At 33.7% G+C, this 19,773-nt stretch overlaps 1 protein-coding gene across 4 annotated transcripts in view; it reads right to left on the reverse strand.

Annotated features, from left to right (window-relative positions):
- LOC124638003 (aldehyde dehydrogenase, dimeric NADP-preferring) overlaps positions 1 to 19,773 on the reverse strand; it is a 41,532-nt gene that overhangs the window by 15,806 nt on the left and 5,953 nt on the right. For 2 of the 4 annotated variants that reach the window (XM_047174773.1, XM_047174774.1), the window contains exons 3-4: positions 5,298 to 5,338; positions 1,376 to 1,615 (exon numbers count right to left, since the gene is read on the reverse strand). In XM_047174773.1, coding sequence (XP_047030729.1) covers positions 1,376 to 1,615; positions 5,298 to 5,338 — 281 coding nt within the window. Of the gene's footprint in view, positions 1 to 1,375; positions 1,616 to 5,297; positions 5,339 to 6,067; positions 6,379 to 19,773 lie in introns of those variants that run through there. The other 2 variants (XM_047174776.1, XM_047174775.1) reach the window with 2 other exon arrangements.

Raw genomic sequence — 19,773 nt, forward strand, 5'->3', positions numbered from 1 at the left:
GATTTGGATTTTATATAAATTTAACCACTGCTTTTATTGATCAGTATAATTATGTAGGTAGGTCTAGTAGTATGTCTCTAACAGACCTCGGGACTATAAAGTCCCGGATTTTTGGGAGGCGAACGTGGGGCCGAAGCCAACACGCTGAAGCCCTTTTGAGACAACTTTAATGAAATGGTGATGTTAATATTGATGAAATGAGTTCATAACAATACATATCGATCGGCTTTTGTTTTATTATTGTAGATGACGCGTTATGTATGATTCGGTATCTTGTGCTGCTGAGCGAATATCAGACAGTAATGGGGAGCAATAAGCCAGTGAAAGTGCCACTTCTCTTTACAAGTAAGATATGATGCTTCATAAAAATTATAATGTAAATAATTTTCTGTATCTTACAGTTACCAACGTGAAATATAATGTCATCAACCAGAAATGTGATAATAAATTGCGTGGTCATCGTAACCTTTGGTCGCATTGTTAGACTTTAAGATCTACGGCTTTTTTTCCTTATACCAAAACATACACGAATGCGGACTTTGGTCTCAATATGGTAATATGGATAGTCATCCACTTAGGTACATTATGACGCACGTTATTGGACGATGACTGGCAACCTTGCATCCTTCAGTCTGATGAAATATTTTAAAAAAGTAAGAATACCTATGCATCGTTTTACTAGTGTAATATAACTGTAATGATAGTACCTTCTGAAAAGAATTTAATGAGAAATTAAATCTTTTGATAAAAAACAATAGTCATAAAATAACATTTTATGTCCAATTAATTAAATGTTTGTTGACTTTTAAATTTTTATTAAAAAACGTTACATTCATTCATAGATCTGCTAAACACGGTAGTAATAAAAGACTATAGGTAAATGATTTTGTTCCCAACTGACTGCCTTCAAGACATGTTTTTCGCGCATATCATGCATTTTTTTCATGTATGTTTGTATGCGTATATATTACGCTTTAAATTACAGCATGAGAAGTTTTTTTGCAAAAAGTCGTAGACAAACTTGTAAATGTTTACATAATATTTATCACTACCGGCCACAAATAGTGTAAAAATAAACATTATGTCTATAAATGCCAACTCCTCAATTTCATTCGACAACATATCCTCAACTACTCAGATAAATGTGATGTTCCACGCACTTCTCAAAGAGTCAGCGAAACAGCCCACCAGGGCCAAAGCCTGCCGGGTTTGAAAGAGTTACCGCGGCCCTGGTTAATACAGGGCTTATGAAGGAACATGACGGGTTTTAGTCAGAGGAGGGGCCTGACACTCCCTCACGCTGCACCCACAGCGGGAGGGCATCATTTGATGATTTCCCATAAAAAAGTAAATGTGACAAAAAAACTCCACTAACCTTCTCAGGCTTAGCCCATTTCTCCAAATTGTGAATGGTATTCTTCAGATCATTAATGAGGTAATCCACTTCTAGCAGGACAGCTTCCATCTTGCTCCTCCTTAGATCCTTGTGGAGGGCCTCTATCATGGCGTTGCGGTTCTCCTCGTACATTCGAAGGAGGTTCTTCAGTTGTTGAAGACGCCATTTTAAGGGGCGAGTAACGCCTCTGTTGTATGTGTCTCGTGCCTTTTGCACCGCCTGTGAGATAAGGAGAACTGTTAGTGTCTGTTGGTTTAACTTTGGTGAAATGTGGCTTAGTTAATATGTTCTAGGGTATAAAGACGTTGAGATAAGCATTTTTTTTAATTGACCCACTATATGGGACAGGCCTCTTCTCATACAGAGAAGACAGAGCATCTATGTAGCGCCCAATCGGACGATGACGATGGCATAAACTACAGTCTATGATTTCAAATAGTTAAAGGAAAAAACTATTTGTATCTTTAGAAGCATCATAAGTTACTAAAGAAAGTTTTAGGGCTACGTTTATTAAAAAAAAATGAAGATAGTCACGCAATAGTGCGGTGTACAAAGCGATTGACTTTGTCCAAGGCCAAGGCCGGCGTTGGAATTGAGATAATACATAATACATCGCTAATATTCGCAAGTGCAAATTAGCGTAAATATATCGATTTTTTTTTACCTATTTTTTAAAATGGTTTAAACATAAAAGACTTAGTTATAAAATCTTGAAGAAAGTTGAAAGTCTAAAGCTACCAATAAGGCCTGCGCTTTTAGTTGGAGAGTATAAAAATTAAATCTGTTGTGGACAGAGTATGATACGGGGTCTATTTATGTACTTTTGATAAACAAACATTGTTGCTTTATCCTTGTACTGTACAATACAAACAGCACATATTAAGGTACTTATATCGAGAATAATATACGCAGCTTTGAACGTTTTCACATTGATAGTGCAGGAACTAGACTGTTAGAAACTGCGGAACATGTTATTAACTATTTGTCGGATATTTGTATTGATATCGTATTTCAATATTTAGAGGTAATTACATATACGCCTAGGAAGGTTAACGACTTTTATTACCTAAAGCTATTTTTAGGATTTTGTACCTAATCACATTATGGAAAAACATTGGAATTATGAACAAAAACCGACCTAGTAACAAGTAGGTTGACCTAAAGATATTCTGCAGAGATTACATAAACCTGTAATATCTTTTAATCTAAATTTAAAATATTTACAAAAATGTATGACTCTGATGTTATCTTAATTCATTATGTAAGTGCGTTAAGCGGCTTAAAACTTATCATACCTACCTAGGCACTGCTGTTTTAAAACAGTGGTTAGGGATACTTACTTATTGAAAAGAAAATGCCTGTATTTACTTATCGACGGCTGGGCATAGAATAATGAGTCTAAAACAGTAAACAATGCTTAATCTATCAGCTACAAATGATAGATGCTGAATCATTTGAACGCGCTAATCTCTCTCTCTCGCTCAGGAATTAGGTACTGGTCCTATTTCAAAACTTATTTCATTATCAGGTAGTTCATTTATCGAGGAATGGGTATAGGCTAATTTTTATCCGGGTTCATAGAGTGGGACGCGGATGAAACAAATGGCGGAGGCTAGAAAATTCGTATCGTGGAAATAAGACTCGCTCTAATGTGATGTAGTCGTAGGTACTCTATTACGGGTCAAGAGAGTTCATGGGTAACATAAAATATAAGCTGTTATGAAGAGCCTACCTGCCTGTTTATATTTTTATAGCAATAACACATAGGAAGTGGTGAAGAGTGGGCGTTTTGGGGGGTAATCTTTGTATATTTTTTTTGACGTTCAAAAAAGGCTGAATTTCACCCTTGTTTGATTAAATTATTTCCATTTTGAGAGTTTTCTTTATTCATTTCAAAATTAAACCAAATGACTCGCAGTTTTGACTTTACCTACTGTAGGTAAATACAATTTACATGATAGACTAGACAGACAACAATGTATTTACTTAGGTCATGTTAGTATAATTATCATTTGCTATTGTTACCCAGAGAGGTTTAGTAATAAATGTAATGTCGTAATGTACCTAGGTTTGTACTAGATATCTCTGGACATTGTGCTCAATTAACTGTTATCAGTCAAAGGCCTATTTACTCTTGATAGAGAATTGTACATTTTTTTTATGAATATTACCCACTTTTAGACAAGAATTGTGATTCTATGTGAATTAGGAGCGATAACACCTGTGACTCGCGTTAAAGTATTTTATATATTTTGAATCATTGAAACATTGTTAATTTTGCAGATTATCGAAATCCAAAATATAAATAATCACATGTTACAAAAAATACTTTAGTTAGGTATGGTTTTTTTTGTTTAAAATGTTTTCATACTTACAAAAAAAAATATTATCAAAAAAACTTATTGAGTATTCAGAGACTTTAGAGCTCTTCCAAGTCTCTCAAGCCATTTTTTTTTAAATCGTGCGGGCTGTTTTACATAACTTTGTGTTTTATGCCTGCCTTTTTTATACTCTTCATATTTGGAGGTTCTGTATTATTACATTTTAATGAGTCAAATAACATGTTTTACCAAAAGATACTTGCAACCTAATATGTGTATGCAAAATGGAATAAAATTGAGCCCACTGGTCCTCTGGGTTTCCGCTTCTTTATTATTCCTGTGGTACTTGTAACTTTGTAGTTACTGGTTAAACTGGTTGTGCACTCACAACGGACCAACAAGTTACATTATGTAGACACATACTCATTTTGTTCAATGGAAAGTTTAAGCCTTTACATAACAGCCTACTTGCATATAAATTCAATTTTCTATACTATTACTGTCTGCCAACAGTTCATCTAGGACCCATAGGACCGTGAAAAGTAGCCTATAGTCGCTATCGATAAGTATGTTATCTAACACTGACATATTTTTTTATAGTTTCTGAGATTTGCACATTCCACAAAACTTTTCAGCTTTATATATAGAGTTATTGCATACTTACTTATATTTTATACATCGACGGTAAAAAGGCAAAAGGGGTCAAGCGCCACATTTTGCGATTTTAACTTTTTTATTGACCCCAACTCCACTATTTTTTCTCTTTCGAATGGTCGTAATATCGTTTTCCTAGCATGAAAAAAAGTCACTTGCACCAAAGAATTATTTGTACTGAAGTGCCAAATCGATACTTGCCAAAAGTGCTCAAGCGACACCAACTTTACCTTGCTTGGTTGAAGGACCATTTTGTGTATTACGTTTTTGTATCGCCTTGTCATTTGGCATAATTTTAAAAACAATATTAGAAGTAAATATGTCGTTTGTATCCATTTTTCTTTTATTTGTTTAATAACTATAACGTCGCTTACACCAATAGTAAAAATTGTCAACTAAACATAATTGGCGCTTGGCCCCTTTCTTAAATAATTTTATTTTCATTACGTTGCATTTGATCCACTAAGCGCGCGCCAGCGCCTGGAGCTTAGGCCAAAATCTAAATATTCCAACATTAAATATTGGTGCTTGACCCCTCGCGAAAGCGATAAACATGGTTAAAACCTGGGGTCAAGCGACATCTATCTTTGAAACTATTGATCTCAGGCTTATTTTGATGTAAAATTATTAAAGAACATTGTATTTTAGTAAACTTTTCTGAAGATTGTGATGTGATTCAATAAAGCAATAAAGAGATATTATTTTTTAAAACTTTCTTTTTACTCTCCTGAACAATATGATCTGTGGTGCTTGCCCTTTTGCCCCTCCCTTTTGCCTTTTACCCGTCGACATATACATTAAGTAGCATTGTTTGTCATATGTAATTTATGTAGGAATATATTTACTTTGTACAAACCTAAAGCAGAGCAATGGGCAATGTGAAGGTTATTTCAATAATATTAAAGGCATAAATGTAAATGACTCACCTCAGCGACACTAGTTGATTTGGGTTTCAAATTTGTGATACCTGTAACAAAAGATTTGAATTTATTATCATTTTAATTGTATTTCAGTAAAATTAAGTCAATTTTTCTATAAAAAAGATGAGATACCACTATTTTTACTCGTTTTTTCTTTCAAGAAAAACTTAGAACCTCTGTATTTCTTGCAGATTTTATTGCTGTAGTCAGGTCAAAGTAATAAGTTTTAAAAACAACAATGCAAGCAGAATTATTATTCATTAACTAATTAACCATCCTTGCAATGGTGTCTAAACTGAGCCAATAAAAACTTTTTGGTCGCATCTAAATACAAGATAAATCTAGTTTACGTCTTGATACATAGGCACAGTTAATTTTACGATTTTTTTTCTGTTTATAGTGTTATCATTATCATTCTTAAGTATCCGATTAAAGTAGGTATGCCTTAACACCTAAGTTTTGAAAAGATTGAAAGCAATATTTTAACAGCTACCTATTGAGATAAATCTTTTGCTTTGAAATTGCCTGTCAAAACCACCAGACGGATTTGAAAAAAATAACATTAACCCAAGGTTTTTTTGTTGTGTTTGAATTTATCAGTTCTCTTTATGTACTTAGACGACCCTTGTACCCTACCGGTAGATAAGTTAGGCTGGCTTTTGTAGAGAACACAATTAAATTGCCATCGATCAACTAAACCGGTTTTATGACGAGTCTAAGTTACCCCAATAAGGTGACTATCAATATTTGTAATTTTTTATAGATCAAAAACTTACCCAGCGTCATTTTGCTAATTTATTCAAACACAAACACAATAGAGTACCAAGTTCACAGTTGCAGTGGTAACAAGTTGTTTATAAAAAAAGTGATTAAAATAATTACGCGATAAGGTATCTTATATCGACGCACAAAGAGCAAAAACTGATTTATCTACACCACGCAATCGATAGTGATGTTTCGAAATAATTATCTCAGCTATAACAATAGTACTTCGTGAATATTCGTGCCCTTACAACAACCAAACAATCCAACAACTTAACAACAGCTGTTTGACGGAAGCACTCGCGGAAAGTGATGTGAATGAATAACAGAAGTATCAGAATAAATAAACGTCAAAGTATTGTTCAATGTTCAGCGTTCACTGAATGGAAACTTTGAATGAAACCATTGAGCCACTAGCGCCATCACTTCATACCATTTTACTAACAAGTTTGTGCTACGTTTGTAGTCTTACATTATTACGCTAGATGGCAGTTTATTCAATTTTACGTAATGGCAGTGAAAAGGTCGACAACTAGGGCTAGATGGAAAATACCACAAATAAATAAATCTTGAATTATGAGCGTATCGCACTCACCATTTTTTGACTGGAAATATGTCCACAGCAACATAGGGAAAACAATACAATGGAATAGGATGCCTAATCAGGGGTGGGGAGTTAATTTAGGGCGGGATGTAAGATGTTTCACGTTACAGCTTCAGACATTAATAACCTATCTATGAGCTGATTTTTATTGGCACAAACACACAGGCGGGTAACTAATCAATAATATAATGTCATCATCGCCTTGATTTAATAATTCCTACGTCAGTTTCAGGTAACATGCCAAGTGATTGTATGTAGTTCTAGTAAATAAACCAAAAGACGCGCACTGCTTGTAATTATTGTTTCCTTAACTATTTTAGGTATGTACCTAGAGAAAGAAGAGTAGGTCACTTATGTAATGAAAAGGCTTACCTACTCGTACCTACTGTCGAAATAAACGACATTATCAGAGCCCTGACATGAATTAATTAAATAGATCTACCGCAGATTTAATGCGTTCGACACGTTGGGTGCATTTAAATAGCTTGATATGCATGCACGGATGGTTAAAAATACTATTAGTACCTAGGAATCGGTGTTATTGTATCCGAACTTCGCAAATCGAACGTCGCCAACGATAGTTTAGTGTAGTCACTACGGGGTTTTCTACATTCATATTTTTCGAGTCAAATATCAGTAAAATAGAAATACTAGAGCAGTAGGTATATACTGACAAAAAAGGATGATTATGTATAATTTATAGTCTAACAATCTAATTTTTGAACGACTGGGAATTTGTAAGAGTTATTTTAACGCAATGACATCATTGCAATTCTTATGTGTTAGTTATTGCCAACCCAAATGTTTATCAAATCTTGTCATGTTTTTTGTGATCATAACATAGTAGTCTTCTTTTGATATTTTGTAGTTTACGAGCACGTACCTCATTTGCGCAAATAGATTATTTGCTGACTATTGCAGGATAAGAGAAACGAAAATATTTTTATAGATTAGAAATATATATGAAAATTGTTCTCTATCTGCAGATCTATATCATCACACACGCAATAGTGACATAGCTTATTGTTATTTAATAGGTCTGTCGATTATTATGATCACCCACACTTAGGTAGGTATACAATAAATCCATGTGTATGATTGTCTATTATGATATTGAATACGAAAACCAATCAATTCATTTCGAGGAACTAATTCTTCATAGAAAAGGAGTTTGCTACACAACATGTGTTTAATGTCAGATATGTTGAATTGTTTGAAAACTTCAGGGTACTGACACTGAAGAAGTAGGTTCACACGAGACATAAAACCAAGAAACATTCGAATTGAGAATCTCTTCCATTTTATTTAGTAGACGGTTCAAAAACAGGAAAAACTTTTTGATAATTTGGTACCAAAGTAGGTACCTACTGGAATTATTTTTTAATGTCTTTGGACTAACGAAACTATACGAATTATAATAAAAATATACGAGATAGGTAGGTACTAACGTTCCAAATCTGGTAGTGCTTAAGGGTCCTGTCATACATTAGTTCGCATTTTCGCCACCTGCATGTCTAACTCGGTGGGTCTACATGAGGCATTCATATTAATTTGCCAGTGCCTTCCTAATTTATTTTTTCTGATCAGGCTTTGTGTTTATGTATATCTTTGCCAAGGCTGTCTTTGTGTACAAAAATGTACCTAACTGTCTCAAAAATAGTGTGGTTTCCGCCCAATATATTAGGCCTGTAGCTTTATTTTTATGTTGACATTGACAGCATTTTTTTAAATAATTTAATTACGGAAGTAGAAGCCGACCGTGGTTTATAAATGATATACTTATTTATAATCTAGAATATTCACTTCCTTACTGTCAGTTGCGATTCGTCAAAATGATTCCAGTCCAAAAAATATTTTAACAATATTTACTTAAGTATATTTTAACGAGTTAATTTATCTATATCGTGACCTTTCCATTTTTCTTACAATCATGAATAATTCTCTATCCAAAAGATATACAGGTAGGTAAGGTACTCTAAATTCCCTCACGTATATCTAGTAAATCTACTAGTAGGTATATCTACCGGATTTTAGGTAAGTACCTAATTGCTTCGACGCCCGAGCATGACTTGGGAAGACTCGGGAATCGAACCGGAGACAATCGCGCAAACACTAGGCCGACACGCCTAATGGCTATTGTTTTATTAAATCATGTTAAAAGAAAAGTTTCGAAGGTTTACTTCGAATGAAAAATAATGCATCAACTTGGAATAGATTTCGAGTAAACGAAGTAGTTTGAGCTGTCAAACAGCAACCTCTATGAATAATTTAGTCAAAGAATATGGAAGAAAGCTGAAATGTATAAATGAATTAGGTTCATGTCTAACTTAGGGCGCTTCGAGCAAGTGTACCTATTATTTTTAGCTGTCTAGATTTATAAGACTAGCTTTGTTCGACTCGCGTTGGCCAGGTCGTTTTTAATGATTTTCTTTCAGAAATACTATGAATTTAGGTAGGTACTGGAAATAATAAATGTTATCAATAGGGTTATATTATGTTTCCCAAGTCTACAGCGGTAACTGTTTAATCATCGCCAGCAGCCTTAATTTTCTTCTGTTGGATGGAGTATATTCCCATTGTAGCGATTAGCTACACGTTCAGCGCAAAATGAAAATGTTTTCTTTTAAAATCATATGCCAATTCACGTGGAAATAGATAAGTGATCATCAAACAAAGAACTTTAAATCGCTAATGAAAAGGTGCAAGTCACGGATAGACATTTTAACACGAGTTTTATAAGTACCTAGATGTTTTTTTTTAATTCCAGGTCTGAGACGTGCGACCTAGCAAGTGTCATTCAGACAATTTTCATAATTATCGGGCACAGATAATACAGGGGTGATTTCATATTAATGATGCGAAAATCATAGGGAAATCTTTTGAAGAAATTAAGTCCTGACCTGTACTTATTAATTTTATTAAGTCATAGCATTTTTTCTTGCAGAATAAGAAATTAATTTCAAGAAAATTTGCTGCAACGATATCAATTAAGTGTTATATTGTATGCTTTTATCTTTTAACTGGAAAATGAGTGTGTATTTCGCAAGGTTAAGCAAACGCAGGTTGCTCAGTTATTCAATTGATATAAAAATTATAAAGTTCAAGAAAGTAGTGCAATGTCTCCAGTATGTTATTAGAGATAATGTAGGTGCATGGGAATATATTCATTTAAAAGTTAAACAGACGTTTGACACGTGTTTAGAGAAAAATCGAACAAGGCCTACGTACACCGACGACATAATCGTCTATTACTTATCTTTAAAAAAACTGTTTAGGTCGGTTACCTACTAGGTACCTAGATATTTTCAAAGTTAACAGTTGTTTGAAGATAAAGTACAACTTTTATTAAAACATGTGTACCGGTACCTATCTAACGTATGTTTAACTTTTTTGTAATAACACTGTAAAGGATTACCTAAACATTTCTACTGAATAAAAGCTTGTTTGTTTGACAATATCAAACTCAAAGGTTGGACGCCCATTACATAATTACTATTGGATTATGAAACCGAAAGCAATTACCAGTATAATTTGTATGTAAATATAGATAACACATATTATTATACATACAAACACATTCTATATTTAGTGTGAATGCTTAATTTTGTCCGCCTTCCCGAATGACATGTAATTTTGTAATAGGTAGCACAGGAATTAAGCCTCCAAACATGTTATTACCCAGTTTCAGGTGAAAAAATGAATCAATTTAGTAATTTTCCCTACAAAACAACTTAATGACGGGTTGTAGGTATTATTTATTTACAGAGTAATGGAGCTGTGCCTTCGATGTTCTAGATTCTAGATATGTTAATTGTAGATAGATACGTTTGTCTATGATATGATTGACAAATAAACGAATTTACCTGACGTGAAGTTTTATCCCAATTACTGTGTGCTCTTTCATCGAGATCAAGAATAACTATGTGTCAACTCGCAGGTTAATTCTACTATCCACCCACTGAATTTGAAATAAAAAAATGTCTAGCAGTGGATGTCTTTCGGCTGATACGATGATGAACTCTTCAGTTATGACCCTACCTATATAGATTTCGGGAATGCGTCGGAGCATCAAATTGACATTAAAACCTTAAGTTATCAATTAAAATCTATTCGAACTACGAATTATTGAACATTTTTGCCTTCTGGTGAATGGATCCCTATCTATTAATGGCAACAGAGAAAGTAACGACGAGTTTAGATTTTTTTGCAATACTGCATCCATACAGCAGGCTTTGTTTGAGTTCTTCCTCACACAAATGAGCAAACAAAAAAGCTATTTAAATATTAGGTATTTATAAAACGTTTGCTCTAAAAACCCACTATTTTATTTTGTCGGTTCTAAACGCATGCGCATAATTTAGTAAAATAAAGGGAAATGACCTTAATTCAAGGAGGAGTTCGTCCATTTATTTTTTTGAATACCTACAACAAAAGGATTTGGTTTTTGCAAAATGTTCGCAAAAAATATATTTTGATAATTTAATGATATTGTAAGGATATTTTTACCTTGAATTTGAATTGAATTTCCTTGAGATTTCAGTCCTGGAAAATAACAGAGTTCCTATTTTTTTTAGTGTCTTATACTTACCTAGCATCAAATCAAATATTTTTTGTATTACAAGGCTACTATCTGGTAATAATAGTAAGATAATTCTGATGACCGTTAGTAGTAGGTACAAAACTATATAATAACTGTTTACTTGGTTATTATCATGGACCAAAGGTAAATAAGTAATATTTTCTATACCAGGGTTGGTCAACCAGTCGATGATGATGGCAGCTTTCAGCGTTTTTATACCAGCCGATTTTCCGATCGGCTCGTAGGTACAGCCCCGGTGCAAGCAAAGCAAACAAATGACAACTACAAAATATGATATATAATAAAAGTTAAAGTTAAAGTCCGCCAAAAGCGTTGTTAATGCCAGTCAATGGTCACTTAAATAAATATTAAACTTTTTAAATCGTATTAAAATCCATAGAATACTTCACAACGCTTCATCACTAGATCTTTAACGAACGGCTTTTTTTAGATTTCACTAAATCATCATTCGTCAGACTTTTACTGACTAAATCCCATCTCTGTTCCTTCTACAGTCCTATGTATCACAGGGCCGAGGTTTCTAACTTTATCTAACAATTCCGAAACCCTTGTTGGTGACCTCTGCATTACGCTTAGAATGATTACCTTGATTCTCTGCTGATCATTGTCAATGTCACGCAAGCTGTGATTACATAATATAGGTAGTGATTACATAAGCATATACTTAGACGGAATAAGTACGTAAGTATACAATGTGAAGGTCGCATTTTTGATACATTTGTTGGTTTTAAGCCATAATAGCAAATAGATTTCTTAGACAGTTTTTATTTTTAAAGATTTTGTTATATATCTAGAAAAAATATATATTATGTAACAAATAATTAGCTGGTTTTTTGTACTATAGGTAATGTAGTTTCAGTTGTGCTAAATTTATTATAGTTAAATCCCACATAAATTATAACTAAAACAAAGCGCGAACATTTCATTGTTTTGACAGCTGAAAGATATGAACATGACATAATAGGTACCTATCATTGTTCAAATGCTTTTTTTTGTAGGCTAAGATTTCCCACATAGATACCTAATATAAATTATGTCTATGTAGGTAAGTAAATCTTTACTAGAATTATGATGCAGAAGAGTTTGTCTGTTTCATGGTTTAAACGTGAAGACGGGTTGGAACTTAAAGAGAAGTCAGGAGTTACTCGACCAATTTATAGAATTAATTTAGTATTTGATAATATTTATCGAGGAGGGCTATAGGCTACTTTTCATCCGGTTTCACGAACAGAAAAATTCGCCGTAAATAAATAAAAAAACCTGCAAATAACGTGTCATGAACCAGAACTCTTAAGGCATATGCTAATTATAGTTTTTGTTAATCTTCAAGTATGTTATAAATGTTTTTTATGTGTTTTTATTTATTTAGTGATGGTGAAGCCGACCCCAACATAGTTTGGGAAAAAGGCTCGGAGGATGATGATTTATTTATTTAGTGACCTTCTTAATGTCTATAGTTCACACTTACGTAACTGGACAAATATTTCAATGGGTGAAATAACTACAGTCAGTTAATTACTGTTGTTGTTACTATATGGACAGCTAATAATGAGGTTTTGAGAAAAATACTTGGGTTTTGCGACTGAAAATGATAAAACATTGTCCTCAAAAGGACGATGTCTTCACGATGTTATATTTGCCTAACTAATCTTTTCTATTAGTTTTGAGAGATTTTGGTAGAATGAAAATTAGCGTATTAATTAACGTATTATTGATGTGGCAAATTAAGAAGAAACCTAAACATTATGAACCGTAAAATCAGCTTCATAATATTTTTAATGACTGCGTTAATTGCCAGGTTTTATTCGCGAAAAGTTGATAATTATCCTGTCCTGCATAATTAGTGTTTGCTTTTGACTATTCCAATATTTGTTTTGAACAGTTTTAGTTGTAGTTGCTATGTTCTGCTTATTTAAATTAGTACATCAAATATTTATACGTTTTTAATATTTAATGTAGTCCGAGGTCGTCATGCGATTTTAATTTTCATATCTTTATGACATTCTGACCTGAGACATTCTGACCATTTATACAAAAAAATATGTTTAATAACTTATTCATGTACAGTCAACTTCAGGTCAGTGGTAATAGATTTATAGGAAAATCGTACTTACTACAATTGAGTTAAGGTGCATGACAGTTACCACTAACGTGCAGTCCTTAGTCCGGCTATCGTGATCGTCTTTTTGAGTTCTGACGTTACGAAACGTATTATGTTTTTTTAAGACTTCTTGTCTGAAAGGAAAACAGTTGTAATGTTATGAACAGGCAACTGTAAATGTTTTCACTCGTAACTGGAAACATGGTTTACAAATTCCGCAGTTAACGTACAAGCTACCGTAGGTACTTATGATAATTCCGTTTACCTCTTGTAAGTTGCTAATTACAAAACAATAGAAAATCAATTGTGTCTCGCGTGTATCTGCGCTCCGACATACATACCTACCTACAACGGAGTCAGTATACTTAATCAGCTAGTGTTTAAAAAAATATTGACACATGTATTTTCTTTATTCTATAGATCAATGAAAGTACTTTATATTAAAACACCACCCTCTCCCTAAAGCATAATGCAGGGGCGTAGCTACCGCCGTATCTGCCGTATCAATTATACGGGGCCCCCGGGCCACGGGGGCCCCAAAAGTGTGTAAAGACAAAAAATAAAAACTTCCTAATTTATTTTATTTTACAAATATCAAAATTCTGAATAGCAATTCTTTTTTTTTCCCGCCTTAAGCGTGCGTTCAAAAGTTAACAACACTCTACATCGTTATGGTGGGCTGCGGGACTTCCCCGTTTTACTTACTTCATCTTCAACTCAGCGGGGAATCCTTCATCGATATCGCGATTTACGTGTACGTTGTTGTACTTTACACTGGATATTAAACCACGGAGTTAGTAGCAGCATAAGGGGGGGGGAGAGGGCGGTCCGCCACTGGTACCACGTCTCGGGGGGTGCCATCTCGGTCGACACATATCTGCACGACCAGGATGGCACGGGCAGAAGGGACAAGTCACTGAGGGTGCCATTCTAATCTGCAAAGCCTAGGTTCACTACCAGTCACTGCATGCTATTCAAAGAAGACGGATCGCAATCCATACAAAATTGCCCCACGTCCTATAACAATGTGACGAATCTCAAAAAAAAGATAAAAATGTTAAAAATAATATGGCATACTCTCTAATTTCTTTTTTTCACACCTTCATATGAAAAAAATGCTTTAAAGATTGTTTAGGCGCTGTTACGAAAACATCGTTCATGGGACTATTTATGGAATATTTTATTAAATTATTTTTTTCTCAAAACTTAAAAATTTCACACTGATTTTTAGGGTATAGTTAGAGAGCTGATATTTTCACAGATGATGTATTTCTGTTGCCGCTATAACAACAAATACTGAAAACTAGAATTAAATAAATATTTTGGGGGGCTCCCATACAACAAGCATGATTTTTTTGTCCGTTTTATAAATAATGGTACCTACGGAACCCTTCATGCGCGAGTCCGACTCGCACTTGGCCGGTTTTTATAAAACATGTTTGGGTTTTTTATATCCCAAATTTCAAAAATAGCTCTTTATAAGTTTGCAATGACCCGTTTCCGGTTTCTTTACGTTAAATTAAACCTAGCAAAAACCACCACGAATGATTTCTACACGATTTTTAAGTACTTTTATTTACAATTTTAATCCATGATTATTGGGTGCTCAATAGTTAGTCCGCCGCGGGTGCCACCCGATGCTACGCCGCCACCGCACGGAGTGCAGTGCACTGTTTATTTACGCGCTTTATATAAATGTGCATTAAATGAGTGAAAGGAAAATAGATTATCCCAGCGGCGCTGAGAAAAGAAAAAGTTAACAGAAAAGGGAAGAGGTTATAAAAAAAGTGCCATATAAGGGCCTCCAAACAATTTTTTATACGGGGCCCCGACAAGGCAAGCTACGCCACTGGCATAATGGCTAAATAAGGAACAGTACCTGGGCTATGAAAATAGATTTTTCTTACACGTAGTCGTTGTGCTGCTTAATCTTTTTAACCGACTTCCCAAAAAGGAGGAGGTTCTCAATTCGTCGGGATCTTTTTTTTTTAGCTAAGCTTAAGGCTTTTATGTTTTTTAAATGCGTAGATAATATTGAATCTTTTATGACACACGATTATAAAAAAATATTGACCCTGACGATGCATTGTTAAAGAAACAAAAGAATATGCAACCACACGTACCTTCTTAGATAGGAAGATAAGTAAGTAAGGAACTTCATTCAATGAGTTTATTGACACTCAGCAACAATATAAAGATATGCTGATATTTCCATGATGCACTTAGTTATCGGTCAGAATACATTCAATGTAATGGCTAATTAAAAAAAAAAAAAAACAATATATCTGTTTATTCGCTTCGATTTTGTCATTATCCCCATAAAAGTTATGTCGATTTCCTATCTGTAGTAAGCAAAATAAAATAGAGATCAAATATTGAGAACGACTATAAAAATAGAAGCCAACGTTCGATGCAAGAATGTTTCTTGTAGGCCGAGAGGTTTGTCTTGCATAAAATGTAGGTCATGCAACTTTATTTCTTTGTTTCAAATATGCATTTATAGTTTTGAGTCATCATCTCCCGAGCCTTTTCCCAACTATGTTGGAGCCGGCTTGTTTTGAGTACGGAAGGAGAAAACATGCTGCGCATAACCCCAAATAAAATTTATTGAAGATTGATGGTACTGCCATCTACTGCCATGCCATGGATGATGATGATGATGATGTTGAGTTGAGAAGATTCGAGGCTATTAGACGCAATTTGTTTAGCTCCAATTTTTTTAAGCTTTGTTTACTCATTCAACGATATGAACATATGAACACTGGGATTACATCATCATGCAGGTAATATTAAAGCATTACAACTTCACAGACAATATATCATAGACAAGACACCTCATTTGTCACACCATATATCGACTATCGATGAACTAATTTAGTATTGATGTAGAAAGAGCTATCAGTGCCTATTAACTGCTGGCCGCAAAACACATATTTTGCACGAAGAAGAAGCAAAAAGCATATCCTTGTTTAGTATTCCGTATTAAGCTGAATATTTTTTTGTTTGTTTTTTTAACCACTTGTCTGATTTGTTTTTTTTTTATTTTACCAAAGACAAGCTAATGCCAAATTTATCCGAGAGTAGCCTAATTCAGAGGGACTCCTACCTTCCTAGATACAAGTATAAAAAAAAAACTATTGACATCGGCCCTAAATGATAAATCAAAACAGAATAATCGTTCATAAACGGAAATAAAATAAGTATAATAGGCATGATGACAAATTTTTAAATTCCTTTGTATGATGTAGGTATACGTCTATTTTATATGAAAAATTATTAATTTTAAGAAAATGCGAAGTTTTTTTATCAAATAATTGCATTTTTCTCTGTCCACTTTGAATCCGGCGCGAAAACGCTTGTCAGTGTCATGTCGTCACTTGTGACGTCACGACTGAAATTACAAGACGCAAGTAAACAACGCTCGTGCAATAATTAAGTTTTTTGTGTTATTAAATATGAATTCGAAAGTGCATAGGTGTTGTGGGGTCCCCCAGTGTAAGAACACATCCAAAACAACTCCTGATAAGTTATTTGTGTACGTTCCTCACAATAAAAAAATACGAAACAAGTGGCTTAAACTTGCAAGGCGAGATTCAAAAGCAATATTGCCCAGGGTACAACTTTATTTTTTTGTTTTATTTTTTGCGTTTCAGCTGTACGTAACTCACAGCGTCATCACCATAGGATGGCCTGGAGGACCTAAAAGAAAAATCAATTTATAAATAAAGGGTAGAACCATGATAATAGATTTCATTAACATTTACACCTGATAACAAATACATTGTCAAAAGTAATTTTAAGGAATTATTTATAACTAAAATTGTTTTTAATTAAACTAATATTCTAACATAGAAGTTTTTTTAATTAAACTAATACACTTACATAGAAGTTTTTTTAATTAAACTAGTATACTTACATGGAAGTTTTAACATTTCTAAATTCAGCTGAACAAAAATCTTTATTTGATGCCAAAAACTCTCCCAGCATTATGATTTCAATTCTAGGCAAATTAGCGCTGTTTGCCTTGATAAATCCGGGCTCCATAACTCGTGTTATAAACAATTAATTAATTAAAAACAAAGATCGTAGTGGAAGTTCACAATAACGAAATGTGACGTTCGCGCGCTTTCGCGCGAGTTGTTTTGAGAGATGACGTCACGAGCTCTGATTGGTGTTCAAGATATCATGGCGGATTGCCTTATTTCGTAATTTTATTTTATATAAATACACATTAATCACATTATTAATAAAGAAAACAATGCGCGTTTTATATTCCAAGCTTCAAGTTTAATTTAATAAATATATTATTTTAATGATTTTTGATTACTGTCATCATGCCTATTTTCCCACAATGACATAATGGCGAACGAAAATTATGCCTATGTAATATATCATTGTTTTTGGCATAAAATAAACATAATAAGGATGTGTTGTCCACGTCATCGATATTTATGTTTATCGAGCCTGAGCAGTAAATTTTTATATTAAGTATATTTTTCTCAGCAAAATATTGCGAAGTCCGTAGGTGTGTTATCAATTTAAATTAAAATACATTATATAAGTGATATTTGAGCAAAAATCATTTAAAAACTTGTTAGGAATTATGCTTAATCGGTAATTGCAGGTGTGGATCTTATTAGCAAAAAATCTAGTTTTTTTTTTACCTGATCAGAACTAAAGGTCACACTTGATCACGTGGGGATATGAACATTTTTTTGCTCATTTATTAGTTGGATATTGGGCGTTAATATGCTAATATTATTTCTTATAATATTAGTTCTGGTTAAGGAAAATGTTAAACAATAAATCTAACATATATGATACGTATTTAAAATAAACAGCTTGGTCAAAAACCTTTGGGTAAAAGATATCAGATTTTACAAAAAGGAGGATTTTTGTACCCAAAGACACTGGACCAATATGGAAAACTCTTATTTTTTTTTAAAGATTATTATGTTTCTAGATCTCAGTTTTATTAACGGGTGACTGTTCATCAAACGAGGAGCAAAGACATTTAATATTTTTTTCAACAGCCAACAGAATTACAATCACTCAACAATACGCCACAATCCAGAACATAAAGCTCAACAATCCTCCATTAATTTAAGACTACAGACTTCGTGAAAACATTAGTGAAACATAACACGCATATCATATAGACAGGATGGGCGTGTGTCAACAGTTGCCACGTCTCTATGTTAATAAAACAACGATATTAAGTCTACAAACAATCTCGTGTTCGCGACTTGAGCACTTGTTGTTGCTACTGCGCTCGTTTTTCAATGATCCGCGTTTGAGACACATCTAGATGTGGTATATGTCTGTGACTGAAATGGGCCAAAATAAACAGAAAAAATTTAAATGATTCTATTAACGTAAATGTAGCAGTTTTTCTTTTTTAATTTTGACCGTTTTTTTTAATTGACTCTCGTTGCAGATAGAGTAGAATTTTAGGGATAGTTAGTAACTTATTTGTGCCGTTCCTTGAGAAGAGTTACCTTATAAACTTTGGCGCTTAAGTCTTTTAGAAATAAAAATTGTACAAGTTTTCCTAGACTATAGAAACACAATAGCGTAAATGCCAAAAGGTGCCTTTTACCGTGGACCGAGTCATTTTTTCCACAATTTTTATAAAGATGCTGATGAGACAAGACATTTTTAATTACGCACTTATTTACCACTTTCTTCTGTTGAGCTCATGTTGAAAGAATGTCTTGTACTCATTGTATAAGTAGCAGTCCAGATAAAATAAAACAACTGACTGGCAAACAAATTGTAAACTTGATATCTTTATAAATACTTTCACGTGCATTGTTTGTTTGTTTTTATTTGGAGTTATGCAAGATTGCATCAGTATAACAATTGGCTGAGGCGGACAGAGTGATCCATGATTCGACGCTTAATTTACGCGAGAAGCGTCTCATAAAAGCGCGAAGAAAATTGGTTGCTTGTCACAAAGCTAAGAATATTGAAAGTGGTACGAATGTATAACCGAAGAAGGTAAAAAATAACTATTAAAAGTAAAGCGCGTGATGAACAAAATGCTGCATGGAGAGACCACAAAATACATTGGCAGTCTGAGTGATTATTTTTTATTTGTATTTTATCATTATCAGGCAACAATGGAACGATTAAACGATTATCATCATATTTTAATGTGTAGTTATTATCAAATCAAAGGTTTGTATTTCATATAGATCTATTTACAGGTGGTTAAGAAACGTCAATAGCTAGGTTCCAAAAAGTGGGTCTCTTATTTATGGAGAAGACCCGGCAGAAAACTTCATAGACACACTTTCCAAAAAAGAAGGGTTTGTAATATTTTATAGGTAGATTCCTAGAAAACATCAACGTGAAAATTTTCAACGATGTATGGGTGTTTATTACTGTTTCACGCGAAAAGTATTTGATGCAC

This window comes from Helicoverpa zea, chromosome 17, assembly GCF_022581195.2.
Source record: "Helicoverpa zea isolate HzStark_Cry1AcR chromosome 17, ilHelZeax1.1, whole genome shotgun sequence".
Lineage (NCBI taxonomy): Eukaryota > Metazoa > Arthropoda > Insecta > Lepidoptera > Noctuidae > Helicoverpa > Helicoverpa zea.